Genomic DNA, 22,224 nt, shown 5'->3' on the forward strand with positions numbered 1-22,224 from the left:
GACAGCGCAGGACCATCGAGTCAAAATCAAATGCAAATCAAGCAGGACATAGAAGCACTCAACGAGGCCATCGGGTTCATTGATGCATTCATGTCTTGCCCGCCTGAATATTCAATACCGAAGGCATAGTGCTTCCTCGACAAGTCCGCACGTCACCAGTCCATCAGAGCATCAGCTTTTATCGTATTATAGTCAGTACGTATACACATAAGCAAAGGGGAATGACTGGGAATAACGCATGTTTTTATGAGCAGCCGTCTGCTCGGGGGTTTCTGTGCAACATCAACCTTTCCGTGTTTGCTTGAGATTATCACAGCTTAATTTGCTAACGCAGCTCCCAGCTGATGACTAGTTATCATTCTGTCAGGTCACTCCTAGAACCTTGGGAACATGTTTAAGTAGTGTGAAGTGGTGTGGTTAGCGAACGGCAATTCGCGATCAACGTCGATATGGTGAGGAATTTTGAGAATCATGTATAAAAGACGTCTCGTCTGGCAATGCAACACACCAGACAACAATACAATTCTTCTCCAAGGGGTGGGTACCAGCCTCCGTAAGAGCATGTTGACTAATACGCTAAGACATTCTGATGGATCTATCTCATCGTCTGAACGGCTTCTTTAAGTTTCGTTTGCTGTAGCCAGTTTGTCGACTCCTGTCACTCTTGTTCTGAGCGTATCACTTCTCGTATTAGGCTTCCTAAACGAGCGGAAGTAATCATCTGGGGTCTGGAACCATTCCTTTCTGAGTGAACCAAGCTTTCTGGTATCCTCAACCGAATAATCGACGGTCAGCAGATAGGGAAATTAGGCTGCACAAGCTGTAAGCCTGCCGCACATGTTAAACTTCGTCGAGATTGCCACTAATATGTATATTGCACCAATGGGCCTCAAATTTTGAAACCTAGGATCCTGGTATTTCTAATCTCAATTAGTAGATGACTCCGGGTCGTACTTACGTACCTGAAAGATACACTGAGGAACCGATATGGTTTCACGACATGAGCATACCTTTGCAGATGATCCTATGGATATGATATACTGCGGTATTCAAATCAACAGGGCCTAGGCACACAGATGGGGATGAATGGTGTCCTCTGGAAGTTGCACTATAAGGTAGGTGTTACTGAATGTCAAATCAAAGACCATTGGCTAAACTCTTTGAGTTTGATTAACGCAACATGAGTTGATTGCGTCTTCCGCTCTCCATCGCCTCTGGGGAATTATTCAGACGTTTTTTACAAACACTTGAACGCTGTAAATGTGAACGCGCGCCACTTATACACTTTATTGATCAAAGGGACGAGGTCAAGCTGGTGGACGTAGCTGTGGAAGCCAGTCCTGGAAGTCGAAGCATATTGCAAGAAAGTGGAAGCGCAAAGGGAGCCCATGCATCCATACAAATACTGCATCATGAGGAAAATAAATGTCATGAGTGTGGTAGGTCTCACGATCGGCTGTCGCCATGACGTCTAGCACAGAAGACGCACACTGGGAGCTGTTCTCCTCAAACAACATTTAATGCACCGTTTCACGATTATGAATTATAGCATAAAAGCCTAAGAAACCGAAGCCAGAAGCTTTCCTGAGTAGAAACGAATATTGGTTCTCTCCACCAGAAATGTTCATATTCAACATAACAAACGATGGAGGTTTTGACGTAAGGCTATAGTTTATTATGAGTCTTGACACATATATCAATGCATCTACCGCCTTGAACTGAAGAATGAGCAATGAATAAGTGCTGAGTGATGACAAGTGACAGAATAAAAGGCACCTCACCGAAGGCTCCCTATTGCTCTTGTGAGCCCTGCGGTGTGATATGTGTCCGATATCTTGGTCATCCTTTTGCATTGCGCTCAGATAAAGGGCGCTGATCGAAGGTCGACGCCAAGATCGCCCAAATTGTCCTGGAGAGCTTGAAACAGCTCGAACATTGACTCGACTCTGCACAGAACTGTGCAATGTTCCGGTGGACTGTTGTCGCGACGACGTATTCGAAGTATTTAAAGAGTTTGGCATCGCCCTGAGCGAAAGTTTAAGCAACCAAGCAATACCCGCCTCACCCGCCTCTGAGGCGGAGCATAATTGCAAGCTTAGAGTGAGTGGCCTTGAATGTATTGCATTGGCTGTGTCAGCAGTCCATGTCGTCTTGCGATTGCGATTGAACCAGCACCATCACCTCAAGGCTTTGGAAAGCCTGCAGCGTCCTTGGTCGTCTTCCGCCTCGGATGCTTCTCTAGTATTCTTAATAGTTCAATACTTAAGAGTAATTCGTTTCGTGTACAGCACAGAGGAACGGAATTCACTCGAGGGGCGGAGGGTTCAAGTTCGGCAAGACTATTGCTCCTGGCTAGCAACGGTGCACAAGTTATCCTACATTGTGCCCCTTTTGCGGATATTTCTGAGCACCCCTTCTTATTTATAGATGGCAATTCTGAGGAAAACACAGTCCTATGGACCATGGCGATATCCATCACTATCTGAGTACCGAAATACCACGAGACAAAAATCCGATTCGTCTAAAATCTCAACAAGAGGGACAGAGGGTTGGGGGCCTGGAGGTGAAGTGTTCGCCGGGCCGAAACGCTGAGGTGCTCCTTCCTTCCCTCATAGCCAACTCACCTTCTCACCTTCCGCAACAATGTGTGCGACCACCGTCGCAAGATAGCCTAGCGGTGGATTGTATGCCTGGTTTTCGGCAGAGCTCGATGGTTCGAGTTCGTTTAGGTGGCTCTACATATCTCCGGTGGCCGCCCATTGTTTTTTCTCTTTTTTTTTTAAATAAGCTTGCTGGCGGATATTGCTGCGTGATGACCTCGCCGAACCATGAACCTGCCCATAAAAGACCATGTCAATGCCAACATGAATGAAGTTACCTCTCTTGATCCTACTCCTCAATATTGCTTCTCTGATCAGTTGTCAGCCTAGAGTTTAGTACATGAACAAATCAACTCCTGGTACTACGCTACGCGGCCAGGGAACCTGGTCCGACAGCACCAGCGCAGAAGCTTTCTTCCGAACACGCGCACAGTGGGAAAAGAACATCTAGTGGTATTATTTTATTGATTTGATTACTTTTACGGTCGAACGTTCGGTCTTGCGGCGCACTAATTCGGTCTATCGGTCTTGTGTATCGTACATGAAGAAGCCTTTGGGTATTTGTCGTATCTCGATCGGTCCAAGGAAAAAAGAAGCAATAGTACATTTCGGGCGATCGGTCGGTCATTCGTAACATGATGAATGGAAAAAAAAAGTGAAAACACGCTCGGGCAACAAGCACCTCCTATTACTCAAGGAAGGTGAGCAATTGTTGATGCAATGGTGACATGCCAAACAGAATAAGGCAATCGTCAGAGGAGGAGGTCTGATTGAGACAGGGGAATTCAGCTGGCTCGGTTTTCCTCCTCGTTTCCGCCTTCTGTGGTTCGGCGGTCGTTTGATACTGGTCGTTCAACCGGTGACAGTCCTCCAACACTGGCTGCCACGATACCTGGCATGCCAAGGGCGGACTTCATGGGCGACACATTATGTCGGCTGGAGGACCTAGAGCCGCTACGGCTTCGGATGCGCTCCCTGTATTCACGAGGCTTCATGATGACCTCGCTAATATGGTTGATTCTTCCTCCCTTGATGCGCTTGAGGAACGCCAGGTCCTCGCGGATCTCCAGGAGTGCCTCGGTGACCCCTCCCAACTGTTCCGAGTCCTCTTCGTCGTCGTCCTTCTTCTTACGCTTCCACTTGGGCATCTTAGCCCAGACTTTGCCGAGGGGCCTGACGATGGCCACGCAGACTGAGTCGGGAACGAGGCGGATGAGAACACCGACGGGGATCGACAGGAAACCGAGGACGATGGAGATGCCCCATTGGGGACCGTTGAGTCGTTCAACCTTGAAAGCAGCGCCACCGACGAAGACGATGAGGACTTGCCCGGCGGCCATAATGGTCATCATCAGAGCAAAGAGCTTATTCTTCGTGATGCCTTCCAAGATGTTGAGGTTGTTATCGATTCGCCTACTGTTAACGAGCTTGAAGATTTGCATGAAGGTGAAGACGTTGAAAACAAGTGTCTTCTGCTGGCCTGTAGGATAGTGGAGGAAGCTTGGGCCGGCGAAATGCAGGATAAGGGTGACGATGAGCTGGTAGATAGACTGGCCGATGATCATCTTCCACATGGACGTGTTGATGAGAGGCGCTGTCTTGGCCTCCGGCTTTCGGTGAAGCATACTCTCCGTGGGAGGGTCGGTGGCCAGAGCAAGGGCGGCGAAGGTATCCATGATGAGGTTGATCCAAAGAAGTTGAACGGCATTCAGAACTGGTTCCTGCTCTGCGTCACCCACAGCTGTGACAAAGGTGAGGACCACAGCTGTGATGTTGACGGTAATCTGGAACTGCAGGAACTTCTTGACGGCGTCGTTGATAGCACGACCCCAGGAGAGGGCTTTGACGATGGACGAGAAGTTGTCGTCCATGAGGATGATGTCTGAAGCCTCCTTGGCGACCTCAGTTCCGGTGATACCCATGGAGAAACCAACGTCAGCGGACTTGAGAGCAGGCGCGTCGTTGGTTCCATCGCCGGTGACTGCAACGACCTCGCCAAGACTCCTCAGAGCCTTGACTAAAATCTTCTTGTCCTCGGGGCTCGATCGGGCTAGGACGGCAAGGTCTCTCACAATCGCAGTACGTTCTCGGTCTTCCATGCGGCGAAATTCAACTCCTTCCATGACCTTGCCCTTCTCAGTCAAGATACCACAGTCCCGCGCAATGGCCCTCGCAGTCTCCACGTTGTCACCAGTGACCATCTTGACGGACACGGAAGCGATACGGCAATCACCCACAGCCTTTGGAACACCAGCTCGAACAGGGTCCTGGATACCAACAACACCCAGCCAGGTGAGGTTCTTGAAGATGCTGGAGAACTCGATGTTCTGCGAATCTTCTTCTTTCCGAGCGTCTTTCGGTGGCCATTGGTCGAAGTCTCGGTAGGCAAGGGCGAGTGTGCGGAGCGATCGGGATGCATATTCCGATATGGTGCGTCGGATCTGGTCTTGTTGGTGCGTTTCCATCGCAGTCGAGGATGGGGCTTGCGTCGGGTCGGCAACAGCGTGTGTGCATTGTCCTAGAAGAATCTCGGGTGCTCCTTTGATAAACATGCGATATCTGTTGTCCGGCAGGCGCACGACGGCACCCATACACTTTCGCTTGGAGTTAAAGGGGAATAGCTGCTGCACAGGATGGTTTTCGCGTTCGATGGCAAGTCTCTCGAGGGCGAAGCATTTGCGAGCCCAGTCGAGCAGGGCGGTTTCCGTCTTCGTTCCTACAAACTCATGCTTGCCGTTCTCCTCCGTCTCAAATGCGGTCGTGTTCATCGCCACAGACTGCTTAACAAGATCCTTGAATTCGGGGTCGAGGGCGGAAGAAAGCTTGGACATGGGGATTTTGGCCGTAGACTTGCTCTCAGGCTTCTTGTCGTCTCTGGTAACCTGCGCTTGCTCCTGGCCCTCGGCGGATTCAGCCTCGGGTGAGTTGGATTGCTCGTCTCCTTCTCCAAACTTGAGCTTTCCGGTACCCAATGTGCCGGCCACAACAGTCATGACGTTCTCTGTCAACGTGCCAGTCTTGTCGGAGCAGATGACTGTCGCATTGCCCATGGTCTCGCAGGACTGAAGGTGACGGACGAGGTTGTTCTCCTTCGTCATTCGCTTCGTGGCATAGGCAAGGGCGAGGGTGACAGCCAGAGGGAGACCCTCAGGAACTGCAACAACGATGATTGTGATGGACGTAATGAGAATCTGGAGGAATCGCTGGCCCTTCATTTCGGGGCTGTCGCTGTTCTGGGGAAGGTGGGCCAGGAACTCGATAGTAAGAACGAGCAGGAGCAGCAAACCCGCACCACTGCCAAGCTTCGCAATGTAGCCTGAGGAAGTGTTAGCAAGTAGATGGGCACCGAGCTACGAGGCCACTTACCCGCAAGAATGTTCAGCTTGAGCTGCAGGGGAGTCAGGCCAGGATCGTCGCGAAGGGACATCATTGTCTTGCCGTGGCTTGAGTTCTCGCCGACTGCCGTGACCAAGAACGTTCCAACGCCATCCAGGACTCGGGCTCCAGAAATAATGAAAGGGTCAAGCTTCTTGGGGTTCACTTCCTCTTCGTGCAGAGCCTTCATTACAGCATCCGCAGGGACCTTCTTGATCAGGTCCGATTCACCAGTTGCCGAAGACTCGTCGCAGCTAACATTGTGGCCACCGATGAAGATACCGTCAACAGGTAGGATATCTCCTTGTTCAAGGAGCATGACATCGCCAACCAGAATGTCATGAACCGAGATGTTGGACGGGTTTCCTGAACGGATCACCTTCACCACACGATCCTCCTTCTTCTGGTTGAGTTTGCGGAACTGGCGCTCTTTTTGCCAGTCGTTGAGAGATCCTACGACGACAACGATGGTGATGGCGACGATAATTGCAACACCTTCGACCTGACGCTTTTGTTAGCTTGGCATTCAATGATCATGTCACCAGGGGCAGCGCACCCATTCCAACTTGGCCGTGTCGTCGCCATGGTGGGTGGCTCCGAATGTTTGGTACAGTCCTAGTGCGAGTGAGACCACAGCTGCCACGCTTAGCAAAATCAACACCTTGTCTTGCAAAGCAATCCAGGCGAGTTGTAGCAGTGACTTTGACTTCCTCTCGGGCAGAATGTTTTGTCCAAACACTCGCTTGCGGTCGTCGAACCCCTTGCCTGAGCCATCTCCGTGGTGAACTGCATCTTGTTGCAGTGCGTCCGTCGTCGATACGGCTTCCGTCGGCGACTGGATCTTCTTTCCAAGGGCAACTGCCTCATCGAAACTGACGCTGCCGTCGAGGCGCGATTCGTCCAAACTCAGACCGGCGCGTCTGTCCGTCCGTAAACCCTTCTCCAAGCCAGCCAAACCTCCAACGGCGACAAACGCGTCCAAACTTTTTGGGTTAATTAGCTTTGATACTTGGCCAGGCGAAAAGGCAAATGGGTTGTTTTGGACGTTAAATGATGCCTCCTCGCCGGGATTCGGGGCCAGGGCGTCTGGGTTATCCCCGAGACCTTTCGGCGAGCCGGAGAGCTGGACGGTGGGGGATCCCTTGTCGGTGCCGTCGTTTGTTTTAGATTTGGCCAATGTCGTGTTATTGGAGTCCCATGATCCTGAGCGTGACTTTCTTGTGGGCACTGATAACGTGTTGTTCACTTCATCGCCGTGGTCTGAGGACGGTGATGATGATGAGTGGTCGTTTTCTGCATGTCGACGCGTTCATTAGTATTTACACCCAGGACGCGAACTTTTTTTGGTTTCTTTCGGAGAGCGATCCAGGGGTGGAATGCGACATGGCGTCATACCTTGATCGTTGACGGCGGAGGTATCGAGTGTGATGGTAGGCGCTCTAGGCCGCCTCAGCGGCGAGGGGCCTCTTGCCATGATGCTGGCGGTCTATGCCTCGTCTTCCTTCTTTCCTCGTGTGATCGCTGCAGAGGTGATGGAACTCAGCATAAATGAGGAAGGGAAGAAAAAATTGTTGTCTCTTTTGTTTTCGTTGGCGTGGAAGTCTCGGCGTTCGTTTTCGGACACTTTGTGGAAGGATGGCCGCAGGTGAACGGTGGATGTGGTCGCGCGCAAACAAAGCCGGAAGGTGATGTATGTCAGGCGGGCGAAGTTGGTGAGCTAGTGAGCAATCAAACAGAGCCAGTGCTTCTGAAAAATCCAAGAGGGTATTCCGGTCTCTCAGCGTCCATGCTTTGGGGGCGTTATGCGAGGGAGAAGGGAGACCAAGTGGTATTCAAATGGAGTTGTCTGAGGTTCCAGGGAGACCGCTTGCTGTGAATAAGTGGCGGGTGATGCTTTAGCGGTGATCCGTATTTTGTCGAGGGACAAAAATCTGGGGAGCGGGCCGTTTGATGGGTCAATATCGAAGGTGTGGTGGCTTTGCAAACCTTCTTCAGACCGGTACCTGGCGGTTATTATCTGGCGCAAACTGACAAGGTGAAGGCGTGTAGTGTAAGGTTGGGAGCTGAAGTTCCGAAAACGAGAAGGAGCCGGCGGCAGTTTCGATGAACAGCCCACTGGCGAGGCGGTACAAAAGTCACGATGGCAACCTAAGGTAGGTCGGTGACGTGGGTGAATGATGGTATTCCAGAAGGTGTTACTGGGTGGCGCCGATGGGTGTGCAGTACGGATAACAGGAGAGGGTAGCAACGATGGCAACAAGCACCTGCCAAAAGACAGCAATCAGGTCAGGCAGGTCAGGTAACAAGACCACACGGGTTTCAGAGACTACCTGGGTAGGGAGTTGACGGAGAGGAGAAGGACTTTGGGAGGAAGAGAGATTCGGCTGCCTGGCCACAACATGCATCCGGCGCCCACTTCTCTCGCACTCCTCAAGTCTGGCTCGGGTGATGAGATATCAACTGGCTGGGCCATCCATTGGGCTGGCTTGGCTCATTAGGCACAGCCCCAGAAAGTAGCCAGACCAAAAGCATGGTGCTGCCAAGCATTTGGAGCTGCCAAGGAAGCTCACTGGCGCCTTATACGTAAAGCTGCAGAGGAACCTCTGGCTGCTGAGCGACGGCTTGGCCAGGTGATGATGCCAAGAAGCGCTCATCAGCGTGCTGGCAGGGGAGGGACGGGAGAGAAGCGATCAATCAGTCATGATGGATCATGGACCCAGGTAACTGTGTGTAGCGAGAAATGCGCTGCTCGTACATGACTTGACGACAAAATACACGAAAGGGGGCGCCAAGCCACCGTGGAATTAAAAAATGATTCAAACTCATCTTTCGAGTTAGATAGCTGGCTCGTGCTGCCTTGCAGCGGCCTCTAAGCCAGGTTGGGTCAGTATTCAGAGGAAGTCTTTTTCTCATGCGTACAAAGTGTGTTCTGGCAAGCTAGTAGCTATTACAACTTTTCCTTGTTGTTTTCCTCGGCAGAGTGACGCCAAGCTGCAGCCAAAATGACACCCACCTTCCATGTAATGCCTCGGATGCTTAGATAAAGCGATAAGATGGCAGACACCCGACAGCAGCAGCGCAGCTGCAACAGAAGAAGAAGACAGCGGGTGCTTCGCAGACACGGGACGGGAGCTTGGAGCACCCGAAGCGAAGCTCTGGGCACCAGGGCAGGCAGTAAGTGAGTGGACTGATGGGCTTTCGCGAGAAACAACGAGCCGCTCGCCGAGACATTGGCGAAAGAGGCCGCCGACCGCAAACATGAGCCACAGTCCGGCCCTTGGCAGCAAAGCCCCGAGGTTAGCTCTTGCCATGTCGTTCAGTGCTCTGCAGAGTCAGAGTCCGGAGGAGGTTTCTGCAAAGATTTGAGAAAGCGCAAGCGCGAGAAACGTTGAAACCCGAGTTACCCTACACACATCACCCTAACATCAACAGGCCATCACACCGGCCTCCCGCGAGAGGGATCCGCATGCCCGTCCCCACGTTGCCGCCATGCTACCCAGCACCCTTTCTTCCGATGCAGCGGTGCATGCTGTCCCGCACATGGCCAGTGGTTGAGGTGAGGCGAGAGCTTGATGATCTAGCTTCCACTGAGCAGTCATGCCATCCCAGCATCCGCCACGACCTGGACCTGGTCTGATCTTGCCAGAACTCTCCGTCCTCCATCTAACACCGTCATTGGATCATCAAAATCACTCATCCTTCTTGAAACCGGGGAAGGATTGGCATTCGAGAGATGTGCCAGAAAGGCCCAGATGCTGAACTCAGCGTCTCCAACTGATGCTGGGCCCAGTCCACATCAACAATCCGCGGAGCCGGCGACACCCCTGGAACCTGCCATCGTCACCGACCAGCTGCATCCAACCGGAACTTCACCTCCAAAAGCCAAAAAGAAAAGGCGGGAAGCAGGCCTGATGGTTCCACCCGTCAGGTCGATGGCAACTGCCGCCCCGGAGAGAGGGATGGATGGGTATCCATTCTACGGATACTGTTGAATGACGATGCCACAAAATCGCCCGGCGGACGGACAATCTTCTTGCACTGCCACCCTTGGTCGTCTCACTGATTATCCCCGTCACCTCCGATTTGTTGTTTTTTCCTTGCGTTGTTTCTTTGCACAACACACCGCCTGCCAAGACCAAGTTTGACATCATTCAAATCACACAAATCACACAGAAACACATGCTGGGTGTGGTGCACCCGACACCTGCACTACCACAAAACAGGCCGCCAAACTCACGGATTACCTGAAGCGAAAGAGGAGGCAGAGTTGCAGCGAATACAGCGTCTTGGCAGGGCACCCATCCAGACAACAGAGCATTCACACGTGCCCTCCCATATCGCGATGCTGGCGCTGCCAGCTACGATAATGCTGTCTGCCAAGACGCTTCTTAAATGAAGCTGTGTTTGATGGCCTGGTGCGCCTGTCAAACGCTCAGGAAAACTCTGAGCTCCTTCGCAAATCGCAGGGGTATCCCCTCTGACGTCAGGCTGAATTCAAACCTTGAACTCGGAAGACACTACCGACCAACACCTCCAACTCCAGCTCCCCCTCAAACTCAAAGATCTTGAAGTCTGATGCTCATTTTCGATGGTTGTGAACCCTGTGGCTTGTGGCGGTCTGCCTTTCCAGCCAACTAACCCCCGGCCAAGCTAAGGGACCCCGACCGCCTCTGTGCCTCCCTCTGCCAACGCTTTCGCCGCCCGCGCCAAGCGATGCCAGACCGACTCTGCCCAAGTACCGGACAAACACCGCCAACACAAAGGAAGGGTCTTAATGTGCCTATCCATAATGTTGCCCGGCTGGCAGCTTTGCCGACTCCTAGCTGAGTCTTGGCTTTGGAGTCGTTGGAGGCTGTGTCAGTACGCATAGCATTGAAAGAGGCAAACGATATACGAAGGCAAATGGATCCAAAAAAATTATTGCCGGTCCCTTGCTTTGGTAGCTTGGGTACAATCCTGAAGTAGGGGGGAGAGAAAGGGGTAAGATTCAGCTTCGAGGCGTCGTGAGACCGTGCACGAGGTGCCAAAAGGAAGAAGCTCGTGAACACTTGTTTACGAGATGGCCTCATCGGCTTAACCCTTGGGCTGAGAAGCGGAACAAGCTGATCCGGCCCGCGCATATCAACATCCGGCTCCGTTCCGATCGGAAGGGACCCGCATTTACGGACCCGGACACCGTGCACACGCCGGGGCCTACATTGCAGGTGCCGGGTTCCCAGCAAGACCGGTCATGCTAACTAGGGTGACGCCTTCGACCAGCACAGTAGATCTGGCAAGATTACTCTCGATGACACCAAAAGAGCCGAATGAGTATGAAGAATAAGTGAACAATGCAGGTGAGAGTCAAGAAGGTGAAAGCTCCGGCGCCTGACAGGCATCATTCCATCGCAATTCAGTCCGAGCCGCATGTCGCGTGCTCACATTGCCATCTCTCCAATGGCATATCGCTTGCCGAATCCTTTCTTCAAAACGGCATTTAGGCTATTTACCATGCCGCTGAAGATGCTTACGCATTACCAATCCACCTCATGGTGATGTTCTCCCACCAAGCGTCATCATCGTGCAGCCTTCGAAGGCAATGCGAAGAAAGCTTACGGAGAGAAACAGGAATATGAAATCCGCGTTCAAGTCAAACTACACATGTAGTATTCATTATTGGAAATCAAAAACGCTCCGATAGTAATCAGCCACGCTCACCATAAAAGCCTACCTCCTATCCTCCACAGCCTTGGCAACATCACCGTGCAACCCAAGCCTCAAACCCAAAGCCCAAGTCAGAAACATCCCACATCAAGCCATGCCCACATACGTAATCACCGGCGCGAGAGACGGTATCGGCCACGAATACGTCGCCCAGCTAAGCCTCCCCCAACCGCAAAGGCACCGTTCACGTCCTCGAATGCGACATCTCCTCGCCAGAATCGCTCGCCGCCCTGCCCTCCCGCATCGCCTCCGCGCTGGGCGATGGCCCTACCAAGATCGACGTGCTCATCAACAACGCCGCGACGCTGCAGAACACCGAGCAAAGGGCACTGAGCCTCGACGCCGCGGCGCTGGAGACGCACATGACCACCAACGTCGTCGGGCCCGCCCGGACGTTGCAGGTGCTGTTCCCGTTCTTCCACGACGGCGAGCAGCAAGACAGAAGGACTGTCGTGGCGAACATCACGTCCGGGGCCGGCAGCTTCGGGTGGGTGACCAGCGGCGTGTGCCCGCATGAGCTGACGCCGTACGCCATCAGCAAGGCGGCGCTGAACATGCTGACGGTGCACCAGGCGATGCAGCTGAAGGAGCGGGGCGTGGTTGTGGTTGCGGTCGATCCCGGGCACGTCAAGACGAAGTCGGGCGGTCCTGGGGCGAAGGTCGAGGTTGCGGATTGTGCTGGGGGTATTTTGAAGTTGCTGGGTGGGTTGGGGGTGGAGGATAGCGGCAATTTGTTTTTGTATGATGGGAGGGAGATTCCATGGTAGGTCTGTGAGATGAAGCTTGATTTGCGTGCCACACTGTGACAAGCCGTCTATTCGAGCCGTTTGAAGTGTTTGATTAGATAGATGCCGGCTAAAGGGAATAATCGATATAGAAACCACCTGCAATGAAAGCGAGTTCAAAAGCATGTGTAGTGTGTGATCGCAGTAGAGAAATAAAGGCACATGGACTCTCAAAACGCTTTGAAATGGTATTATTATCAAATTCTACAACAAATGCACTACCTGTGCCTCCTAGCCTCGCCGGCCTCCTTGCCCAACTTCTCCAGCGCATCCTCGTACTCCTGTACCCTCTCGTCCGCGAACCCACCGCTCTCCTGGTCGCCGATGCGCAAGCGATCGACCTTTGCCGCGCGCCGGATCCCGCTGCTGGCCTTTGCAATCTTGCCCCAGAACCAACCGCTCTCGCCGTCCTCGACCAGAGTCCATGCCGCGCCGGCGCGTCCCGCACGAGCTGTACGGCCGACGCGGTGGACGTAGCCGGCGGCGCTGGCGGGCAGGTCGTAGTTGATGACGTTGTCCAGCTGTGGCAGATCGATACCGCGGGCGACCAGGTCGGATGCGACCAGCAGGCGCAAGCGGCGCGAGGCAAAGGCGCGGAGGGCGCGGCGACGGTCGGACGTCTTTTGGGTCGAGGTGAGGGTTGCGATGAAGGGCGAGAGGGAAGGGTGGAGGAGGGAGATTAGGCGGGAGAGACGGAGAGCGGACTCGTTTGATTTTGTGAAGATTAGGGCCGTCGTTGTGAAGGCTGCGGGTGTTTTTCTCGGAGGCTTGGAGGGTGTGGGGTTGGCGTCTGAGGAACTGTCTGAGTCTGAGGAAGTGTCGGAGTCTGCCTCTGAGCTGGTGTCCGAATCTGCCTCTGAAGAAGTGTCTGATGAGGTGTCGGAGGACCCGTCCGAGGAAGACGTGTCGTCGTTGTCTTCTGCTGTAGGGGTGGCCTCCGCCTTGGAGCTGGCTTCGGACATCAGATGCCCGCCCAGTAGCAGATCGATAAGGTGCAGAGGCTTGAGGTTGGCATCGTGGACTCTGATGGCAGACTCCTTCAGTAGCGTGGGCAGAGTGTGCTCGGCGATTGGTGCAGTGCCATCCGCCTTCTCGCCCTCCAGGACAATGAGCTGAGGACGGCGAAGCTGCAGCCCGCTTAGCAGGCTCAAGTCTCGCGTAAGTGTTGCACTCAGAACAACCTTGCGTACACCAGAGAGGTTGGAGTCGGGGAAGTCTCTTGCGCTGAACTTCTTCGTCCGCAGCTTGGGCATGACGACGTCCAGCCAGCCCTGGAAACTCTGCGCCAGGAGCTTATCGGCTTCGTCGACTACCAGCCAACGCACGTAGTCCAGGGAGAATCCTGGGGTAAGATTTATGTGTTCGACCAGTCTACCGGGAGTGCAGATCAAAACGTCAACCTTGGAGGTGTAGTCTACGATGTGATCAGGCAACGAGCCAGCTTCCACTCTGCCCGTGGATTCTTCGGTCTCAGGCTCTACCTCCTCAACATCCTTCCACGCCTCGAGCTCCCGCTGGTTCGCAGCTTGGTAGGCCTCAGGGTCGTACTTTTCCTCCCTCTCGATGAGATTTGTTTGCTCGTACTTGAGCTGCTGACTACCAATGGCGATTCCTATGCGCACTCTCTTCTGGTCACGACCATCGAATGCGCCGGCGCACAGCTCAAAAACCTCCTGCGCCTGCTTGACAAGCTCACGCGTCGGCAAGACAATAAGAGCGCGGAGCCTCGTGACAGCACCTTGGCTGATGTCCCGCACAATGGGAAGAGCGTATGCCAGCGTCTTTCCGGAACCAGTTGCAGCCGCAACGAGGAGATCGCCTTGGCGGTGCTTGCAAGACGGTAGAAGTAGAGGAACCGCGGCGGTCTGGACGGCAAAGGCATCCTTGAATCCCTTCGATTCCAAGATCTGAGCTGCTTTCGGGTTGATGCCAATCTCAGAGAACAGCGTCCGTGTGTCAGGCGCCACTCGGATGGGTGCAGCGAGCCAGGGTGGCAGCGTCTCGTAGGAGGGTTTCGAGGTATCGAGAGCGGAGGGCTCGGGTTGCGGGAGGGGTTCGAGGCCGTGTTCTTCCACCTCTTCCGTCTCTTCCTTTTCTTCCTCGTCCACTTCCATCTTCTCCGGGTCTTCGTCGTGGGAACCGTCGGCGGCCTTTTTGAGGTACTTGGATGCCTTGGACAGAACGCTCTTGTGTCGCGCTGCAACGGCGTCGTCTTCCTCGGCGATCTCTTCGTCTTTCCTCTTCTTCTTTTTAGACTTGTCCTTCTTTTCCTTTACTTCTTCGACGTTTTCGTCATCGCGTCCATCCGCATTGCCCGAATCCCTCTTCTTTTTCTTCTTCTCTCCCGCCTCCTCTCGTTCGCCGTCCTCGTCGTCTGCGTGGGTATCCCTGGCGTCAACTTGTGGCTCCTCTGAATCGTCTTTCTTGTTTTTTTTCTCCTTCTTCTCTTTCTTTTCTTTCTTGGACTTCTTCTGCGTGTCCAAATCCATGTCGTCCAACGGCGCTACTTCTTCCGACTTTCTGGATTTCTTCTTTTTGGCCGGCGTCTCCTGCTCGACCTCGGCCTCGACTTCGACCTCGTGCTTGCGCTTCATCGCAGGAGACAAAGCTTCCGCGTCCTCCGGAGCTACACTAACAATCGACGATCGCGACTTCGGCTTCTTTGAGGGAACATATCGTGCATACGGGCTGGCGGTGTTCTCTCCCGTCCTGACTGCGTCGTTCATCGCGGGTGCTGGTTCTGGAGCAGGAGGTGTTGGTTCGCGCGGCGGAGGCGGCGCCGCCACGGGAGGTGCTGCAGCCGCATTTTTCTTTGGAGGCACGTAACGGGCGTACATCTTGTCAATTGCGCCTTCGCGAACCTCTTCGGACCAATTTGGAGGTTTGCGCAGCTTGGCTACAAAGGTAAGTCGGAGGGGCACCTGGCGCAAAGTCTCGAAAAAAAGTTGGGAGCAGTTGCTTATCGCGATTTTGCCGCCTCACACCACCTGCCTGAAACTTCTTATCGCAGTGAAGCAGATGCCCCCTACCCACGCTAGAGCTTAACGTCAGTAGGGGGGGTAATGGCTTAGCAGGTCATTGAGATGTCTCCCTACTGCACCACTCGCGAATGCGACGACGGATGCGCGATCTGGTCGCGTACAATGCACCGTCAATATCTCTGGAGGTGACAGATGCTCGCGCCGAGCACTAGCCGGTCAACATGGCTCGAACATACAATATTGCCATGGTCAGCGACTTCTTCTTTCCGCAGCCAGGAGGAGTCGAAAGTCACATCTACCAGCTGTCGACCAAGCTGATCGATCGCGGGCACAAAGTCATCATCATCACCCACTCATACGAGGGCCGCAGCGGCGTGCGCAACTTGACCAACGGAATTAGGGTCTATCATGTCCCTTTCTTCGTCGTCTTCCGATCCGCGACCTTCCCGACCGTCTTCTCGGCCTTCCCCATCCTGCGCAACATCCTCATTCGAGAACAGATCGAGATTGTTCACGGCCATGCGAGCTTGAGTACTTTGTGTCATGAGGCCATTCTCCATGGTAGGACCATGGGTCTGCGTACCGTCTTCACAGATCACTCGCTGTTTGGCTTTGCGGATGCTACCAGCATCCTGACGAACAAAATCCTCAAGTTCTCCCTCAGCGACGTGGACCACGTCGTCTGCGTCAGCCACACCTGGTATGTTTGCGCCGCGTAGCACTTATCCCACACCCAAGCTAATTCAGTGACGCAGCAAGGAAAACACTGTTCTGCGAGCATCACTTGACCCTCTGATGGTCTCAGTCATCCCGAATGCCGTCGTCGCCGAGAACTTTCGCCCCCTCGACTACCCATCCACCGAGACCGGACAGTCCTTCGGGCAAAGCCCACCCCCAGCTCATCATCTGGGCCCGAACGATATGATCACTATTGTAGTCATATCTCGTCTATTCTACAATAAGGGAACAGATCTTTTAACTGCCGCCATCCCCAGTATTCTTCAAAACCACCCCAACACGAGGTTCATCATTGCCGGCTCTGGCCCCAAGGCCATTGACCTTGAGCAGATGATTGAGCAGAATGTCTTACAAGACAGGGTAGAGATGCTAGGGCCTATTCGCCACGAAGAGGTGCGGGACGTCATGGTTCGCGGCCACATCTACCTACACCCTAGCTTGACTGAAGCCTTCGGAACCGTCATTGTTGAAGCAGCCAGCTGCGGCTTGTATGTCGTGTGCACCCAAGTCGGAGGCATCCCCGAGGTGCTACCATCGCATATGACCGTGTTCGCAAAACCAGAGGAAGAAGACCTCGTTTTCGCGACCGGAAAGGCTATTGCTGCTCTGAGGGCCAATAAGGTGCGGACGGAGCGTTTCCACGAGCAAGTCCAAAAGATGTATTCTTGGACGAATGTAGCCCTTCGAACAGAGCGAGTTTACCACGGTATCTCTGGAGAGTTGAGCGAGGCCGAGTTCTACGGTGTTGACGCTGCCAACGGCGCCAGTCGAGTGCGTTCATTCGCGCTCATCGATCGGTTGAAGCGGTACTACGGTTGTGGTATCTGGGCTGGCAAACTCTTTTGCCTCGTCTGTATCATCGACTACCTCCTCTTTCTTCTTCTGGAGCTTTGGTTCCCGCGAGATAAGATCGACATATGTCCTGAGTGGCCGCGGAAAATCGTCGACGAGACAGAAGACTCTAAGGAAGATTGGCCTCATCGGAACGACTGGTGATTGTTACTAAGCTTGCCGAAAAGGCGAATAACCCGCGGCAAGGGAGAACGATATGACCGCCATGAAAACAAACGCCTCACAAATCGGGTGTTGCAAACGTCCTTCTAAGGACTGAAGCCAGGGAGCAACTGGTGTCGGATGATCCCGATACACGGACATTAGTCTGTTAGGGTACGTCTCGATCCAAGATCTGGGACACTGCCTTTCGAAATCATCTGACATCTTCAAGCTGAATCACTGCGGACTCACCCATGGATCTAATCCACAGAGTTTCAGATCACCAACCGAATGAAACTGATGAACGAAGACGCGCCCTTGACGCTGGCATGAGAGAAGATTCAAGAAAGAAAGTATGGCGTATGCCTCATATAGTAGACCAGTTACCAGAGGCTATCAGCCATAATCATAATTGAACGAACTTAACGAGAGAACGTCCTGTTTTGAGCAATTTATCATTCGATACAACCTCGTCAGCGCGCAACATCAAACCCAGGCCACGTCCGGAGCTCAGCAACCAATTCCACAAAATCCTCGTCTCCCGCATGCGCCCTCTCTTCGAATGCGTGGTAGTTCTCTTTGGCCCACGCAAGTTCCTCTCCAACGGCCGGGGTCATGAAACTGGCCTTCATACCCGCAATGAGCTCCCCCGTGATGAAGACGGCTCTCAGCTCAAGCTCTTGTGGCGGCAACTTTCCATCTGCGACGTCTGGATGAACTATGCGTGCCCACGCAGTGCGGATGTCCCCGCAGAGGGCATTGAAATCATCTCGAGTGCGCGAGCCCTTGCGAGTGCGGCCTGTGATGCGGTTCGAATGGCGCTATGCTATTGTGTTAGTGCTGTTCGGGGTGAGGTACCAAAGGTGCTAACAAGCCCGTTTGCCGCCAACGTATGTCGGCGTGTTTGAGGTGTCTACGAAGATGACATTGATGAACATGCGCGGGACGGTGAATCTTTTGCTATGGAGTTCGGTGATTGCTTCGGCGAGGGCGTCTTGCTGAGGTTGACTCAAAGGAGTTGCGTGGGCGACTTCGTAGAGAGGCATGGTTGTATCTGCACTGGATGTGTTGTTGAATTAAAACAATGTTATGAATTATCTTTTACGGTTTCATGCCCCTTTGCAGGTTGTTGTCAACTAGCCACCTATTTGGATACAGACATTGAATGAGGCAATTCGACGTTGGATCAGAGCAGTGAGATTAATAATACTGGTGCATGCCTTTGACCGCGGCTTCTGCAACCCCGCGTTGAGTAAGCCGCTCAGACAAGTTTGATCGTGCCGATGTTGACGATCATGAGACCGCTTACTTTTCATGTGCCGCTACGGCTACGATTTTCGAGGCGATGCATGTTAGTCAGATGAGTTTAGCAAAAACATCTGTCGGTATTAGAACTCATACTGTCCCCTCTCTGGTATCTCAGTCCCCTCCCGCCCCCCCCCCCCCCCCCCCTTCTCGCTGTCTAGCAGGACGTACACGAAACTTGACAATTCGCATTATTTATTCAAGTTTTAGGCTGTTTGGGTGTCCAAGTATCACAGTACTTCGTCTTTTCAACAAAAGCATAGAAGAAGTCGTTTTGTTTTCTTTCGGATCCAACATCTACCTGCCGAGATCTCGCAGTATGGCGCAATTCAATCGAGGATCTGTGAGACAACTACAGCTGTGGGTGAGAGAACTGTTAGATGTGTCTTGATAGGGTGCAATGCCCCTGCAGCGTGGGCCCTAGTTGCATACAGTTCTACCAACTACAAGTGAGATCTCGTCTCATGGCCAGAATAGGCTAAGCACCTCCTCGAACCGGCGTCTTCGCGATTGCCAAGTCTCCTCTGCACAAGATGGCTGAGGCCATGGGCACACTCTTGTGTTACGAGCCTCTGCCACCTGGGAAATGGACTCGAATCTTGATTCTTGAACCGGGAACTTTCGAGGACCCCATAAAGTGCTCTTTACGCTCCGTAGCATTCTACGACACAGGTGATCATCCAGAATGATGCGGAGTATGGCCATGCATGAAACCAAGTTCGCTAACCAGTCGCTTCGACAGAGCCTTATGAAGCAATTTCTTACGTCTGGGGAAACCTCGATGAGGTCCAGACTATAACCTGCCATGGAGTCTCAGTCGCCGTCACTACGAACCTCTTCCAAGCCCTTCGCCAAGTCAGACACCCCACCAAGCAACGTCAACTCTGGGTCGACGCCCTCTGCATGAACCAGCATGACAAGTTCGAGAAGAGCTCTCAAGTCAACATCATGGGCGAAATCTACTCCCAGGCCGAACAAGTACTAATCTGCTTCGGCGACGACGACCAAAACGGCCACGCCGCAGAAGAAGCGTTCAGCGTCATCCGCGACTTCAACCTCGTCGCCGCCAAGCACATGAGGCACTTTGAAATCTCGCCTCACACCATCAAGCGATGGGCGCCCCCGGACGGCAGCTACGGCCCCGTCACGCGGGCGCGGCTGCAGAGCGCCGTGGACATGCTGAACCGCCCCTGGTTCGAGCGCGTCTGGGTGCTCCAGGAGGTCGGGCTCGCCCGGCGCGCGCTGCTCGCGTACGGCAGGTCGACGGTGGACTTCACCGAAGTTCTGGACTTCGTCGCGGCGTGGGTGCGGAATAACCAGATCACGCGCGGTCTTGTTTTCAAGGCGGGCCACATCATCAGCCTGTTCCGGTTCGTCTGGGCGACGTTCACGGAGGACGTTGAGAGGTCGTGGTACTCGTCCTCGCACATTCTGAAGAGGATTGCACGGCTGCAGAAGGACGGTGGTGTGTTAGAGCTCGAGGATGTGCTTTTTCGTGCGAGGGGCGGGCAGCGGGCTACGGATAAGAGGGACCTCGTGTATGCCTTTCTTGGGCATCCTCGTGCGAGGTCGAGCGATGGGGAGCTTCTGATCGAGGCCGATTATACCAGGACGTTGCCGGAGCTGAAGTTTCGCCTGTACTCGCAGATGAGCTCCCGCTCCCTGCGGTTTCTAGGCCTTATTTGGCATCGGTTTTCTAGAGACCTGATTGAGGGGCCCTCGTGGTGCCCTCGGTTGAACAGCCGACGACACTGGACAATAAACAACAGATACGACGCTTCTTGGGGCGCGGAACAGACATCAAGAGGATCTGGTGTACAGGGCTCATCTCTTCAGGTTTACGCATACATCCTTGACAGCATTCATCTCTGTGGTGAGATATGCGGGACGGTGATTGGAAGAGAGCGTACCGAGGAAGACGACAACTCGGCAGAGGACGTCAAGATCAGCGTGGACCTTGCAAGGTCTCTTCTCTCCCAAGAGCCGAGCATCATACAGGAGTATTGGGGGATCTTGGAGAAGACAGAGGTGGACGTTGGACTGGCGTATCCCGACAAAGCCCTTGCCTTTGCTTGCACACTCTTACATGCCGTACAAACTGAGAGCAAGCTTCCGAGAAGCGGAGCAATTGCTCGCAGCTTTGAGGAGCATTGCCGGGCGAAATGCCCACTCATATACGACTACCTCAGTCGGGAAAGCTGGCTTAGGACGTGGAATTCAGCGGCAGATCCGCGGACCGTTTCGTTTGTGGAGCGGGCTGTGAGATGCTGCAATGGTGATAAATTCTTCACAACCAAGGGCGGATTTTGGTAAGTGATCTGCTTATTTGCTGGAACGTTTGAAACGCGAGTGCGCAAGTACCCTCGAGCATTACTGACATTGAAGTCCTGTGATTTAGCGGAACCGGGACACCTCTGATTCAACCCGGCGACTTGATTTGTGTTATTCACACTGTTCAACCGCCTCTGATAATAAGGCCAATCGCCGGGGATCAACGGAAGTACCACATCCTTGGGTCATGCTATATTCATGGAATGATGTACGGCGAGACGTTTCAAGCTACCGGCTCTGAGAAGAAAGTCCTGAAGCGAACACTTGTCGAGTTTGTTTGAAAAGTCCTCGACATCTCAAGGCAACGTCCGACTCAAATGTTAGAATCTGACAACAAGACAGACAGACTGTGCGGTTAATTATCATTCACCACACAGACTCGTGGGTTCTGAAAGGAAATTACTAAAGATATTAATATAGAAGAATGAGCCGTCGTAAATTCTCTGCGGGCATGGCAGAGTCCTTGTGCCGAGTTCACTTCAGACCGCCGCTCAGCAAGATACTCTGGCCCGTCAGGTAGCCAGTCTTGCACAGCATGATCACGACATTAGCGCACTCCTGCGGGGTTCCCAACCTGCCAACGGGGATGTTCTTCACATCGCCCGGCGTGCCCTCGACGCGCTTCTCGTCGGGTATCATGCCCGTCTCGCCAATCATGGCCGGTGCTACATCGTTCAGCGTGACCCCGTCCTTGGCATGCTTGGAAGCCAGGTTCTTCATCAGCCCAGTCAATCCGGCTTTGCTGGCAGCGTAGTGACAGCCGTTGATGCCGCCCCCAATGGCAGAGATGGACGACACGAAGATGATGCGGCCCCAGTGCTGCGCAGCCATATGGGGCATGGCGAGTTTACAGAGCAGAAACGAGGCGCGGAGGTTGATGGAGTAGGTGAAGTCGAACTCTTCGAGAGAGATGTTCTCCAGCTGCGGGTTTGCCTTGTTGTTGAAGCCAGCCGTGCCGGCATTGGAGACGAGAATATCGGGATGTTGCCCGTGCTCGTCGAGGATTTGCGCAAAAAGCTCTTCGATGCCTTTGGATGAAGACATGCCGACCACATGACACGAGATTCGCCTGTCCTTAGTCTGTTCTGAGCGGAGGTCGTTTTGAAGGTCCGAGAGCTTGTTCCGGGTTCTTTCAGACGAACAGGTTAGGGCCAAGTGCGCACCGTTGGCAAAGAGCTCTCTGGCGCAAGCACCTCCAATTCTATGCACACTCAGAACATGGTTGTGTCAACAAAGATTGATGGAGTTTCTTACCCACCAGAAGCGCCGGTGACGAGAGCAAGCCGGCCCTTGACTTCGTTGTCGACCGGCCCCATGCTGGATAGTGGGGTACAACCGAGGCAAGGGAGAGGACAGAAGGTTTACTGCGTAGGTGGTCTTTAAGCACCTCAACGTATGTTCAGATTAGAAAAA

The 22,224-nt window shown here is 53.4% G+C and overlaps 6 protein-coding genes across 6 annotated transcripts; 2 read left to right on the forward strand and 4 right to left on the reverse strand.

The window, feature by feature from the left end:
* Window positions 1-3,385: 3,385 nt before the first annotated feature.
* CGCA056_v002723 (Calcium-transporting ATPase 2) lies at window positions 3,386-7,449 on the reverse strand (the record flags this gene model as incomplete). The annotated part of the gene is made up of 4 exons (XM_037317980.1): window positions 3,386-5,916; window positions 5,967-6,477; window positions 6,532-7,268; window positions 7,371-7,449. 4 exons carry the CDS (start codon window positions 7,447-7,449, stop codon window positions 3,386-3,388), a joined length of 3,858 nt encoding a protein of 1,285 aa, XP_037183930.1.
* Window positions 7,450-12,681: 5,232 nt separating this feature from the next.
* On the reverse strand, window positions 12,682-15,300 carry dbp6 (ATP-dependent RNA helicase dbp6; the record flags this gene model as incomplete). The annotated part of the gene is made up of 1 exon (XM_037317981.1): window positions 12,682-15,300. One exon carries the CDS (start codon window positions 15,298-15,300, stop codon window positions 12,682-12,684), a length of 2,619 nt encoding a protein of 872 aa, XP_037183894.1.
* Window positions 15,301-15,665: 365 nt separating this feature from the next.
* On the forward strand, window positions 15,666-17,178 carry gpi3 (Phosphatidylinositol N-acetylglucosaminyltransferase gpi3 subunit; the record flags this gene model as incomplete). The annotated part of the gene is made up of 2 exons (XM_037317982.1): window positions 15,666-16,144; window positions 16,200-17,178. 2 exons carry the CDS (start codon window positions 15,666-15,668, stop codon window positions 17,176-17,178), a joined length of 1,458 nt encoding a protein of 485 aa, XP_037183932.1.
* Window positions 17,179-17,648: 470 nt separating this feature from the next.
* Window positions 17,649-18,221, reverse strand: CGCA056_v002726 (uncharacterized protein; the record flags this gene model as incomplete). Its single annotated transcript, XM_037317983.1, has 2 exons — window positions 17,649-17,974; window positions 18,047-18,221. 2 exons carry the CDS (start codon window positions 18,219-18,221, stop codon window positions 17,649-17,651), a joined length of 501 nt encoding a protein of 166 aa, XP_037183933.1.
* Window positions 18,222-19,013: 792 nt separating this feature from the next.
* Window positions 19,014-21,092, forward strand: CGCA056_v002727 (Heterokaryon incompatibility protein 6, OR allele; the record flags this gene model as incomplete). The annotated part of the gene is made up of 3 exons (XM_037317984.1): window positions 19,014-19,152; window positions 19,223-20,789; window positions 20,879-21,092. 3 exons carry the CDS (start codon window positions 19,014-19,016, stop codon window positions 21,090-21,092), a joined length of 1,920 nt encoding a protein of 639 aa, XP_037183897.1.
* A 193-nt stretch (window positions 21,093-21,285) lies between these two features.
* Window positions 21,286-22,127, reverse strand: fabG-10 (3-oxoacyl-[acyl-carrier-protein] reductase FabG; the record flags this gene model as incomplete). The annotated part of the gene is made up of 2 exons (XM_037317985.1): window positions 21,286-22,012; window positions 22,066-22,127. 2 exons carry the CDS (start codon window positions 22,125-22,127, stop codon window positions 21,286-21,288), a joined length of 789 nt encoding a protein of 262 aa, XP_037183923.1.
* Window positions 22,128-22,224: the final 97 nt, after the last annotated feature.

This window comes from Colletotrichum aenigma (assembly GCF_013390185.1).
Source record: "Colletotrichum aenigma strain Cg56 chromosome Unknown KSG_Cg56_contig02, whole genome shotgun sequence".
Classification (NCBI taxonomy): domain Eukaryota; kingdom Fungi; phylum Ascomycota; class Sordariomycetes; order Glomerellales; family Glomerellaceae; genus Colletotrichum; species Colletotrichum aenigma.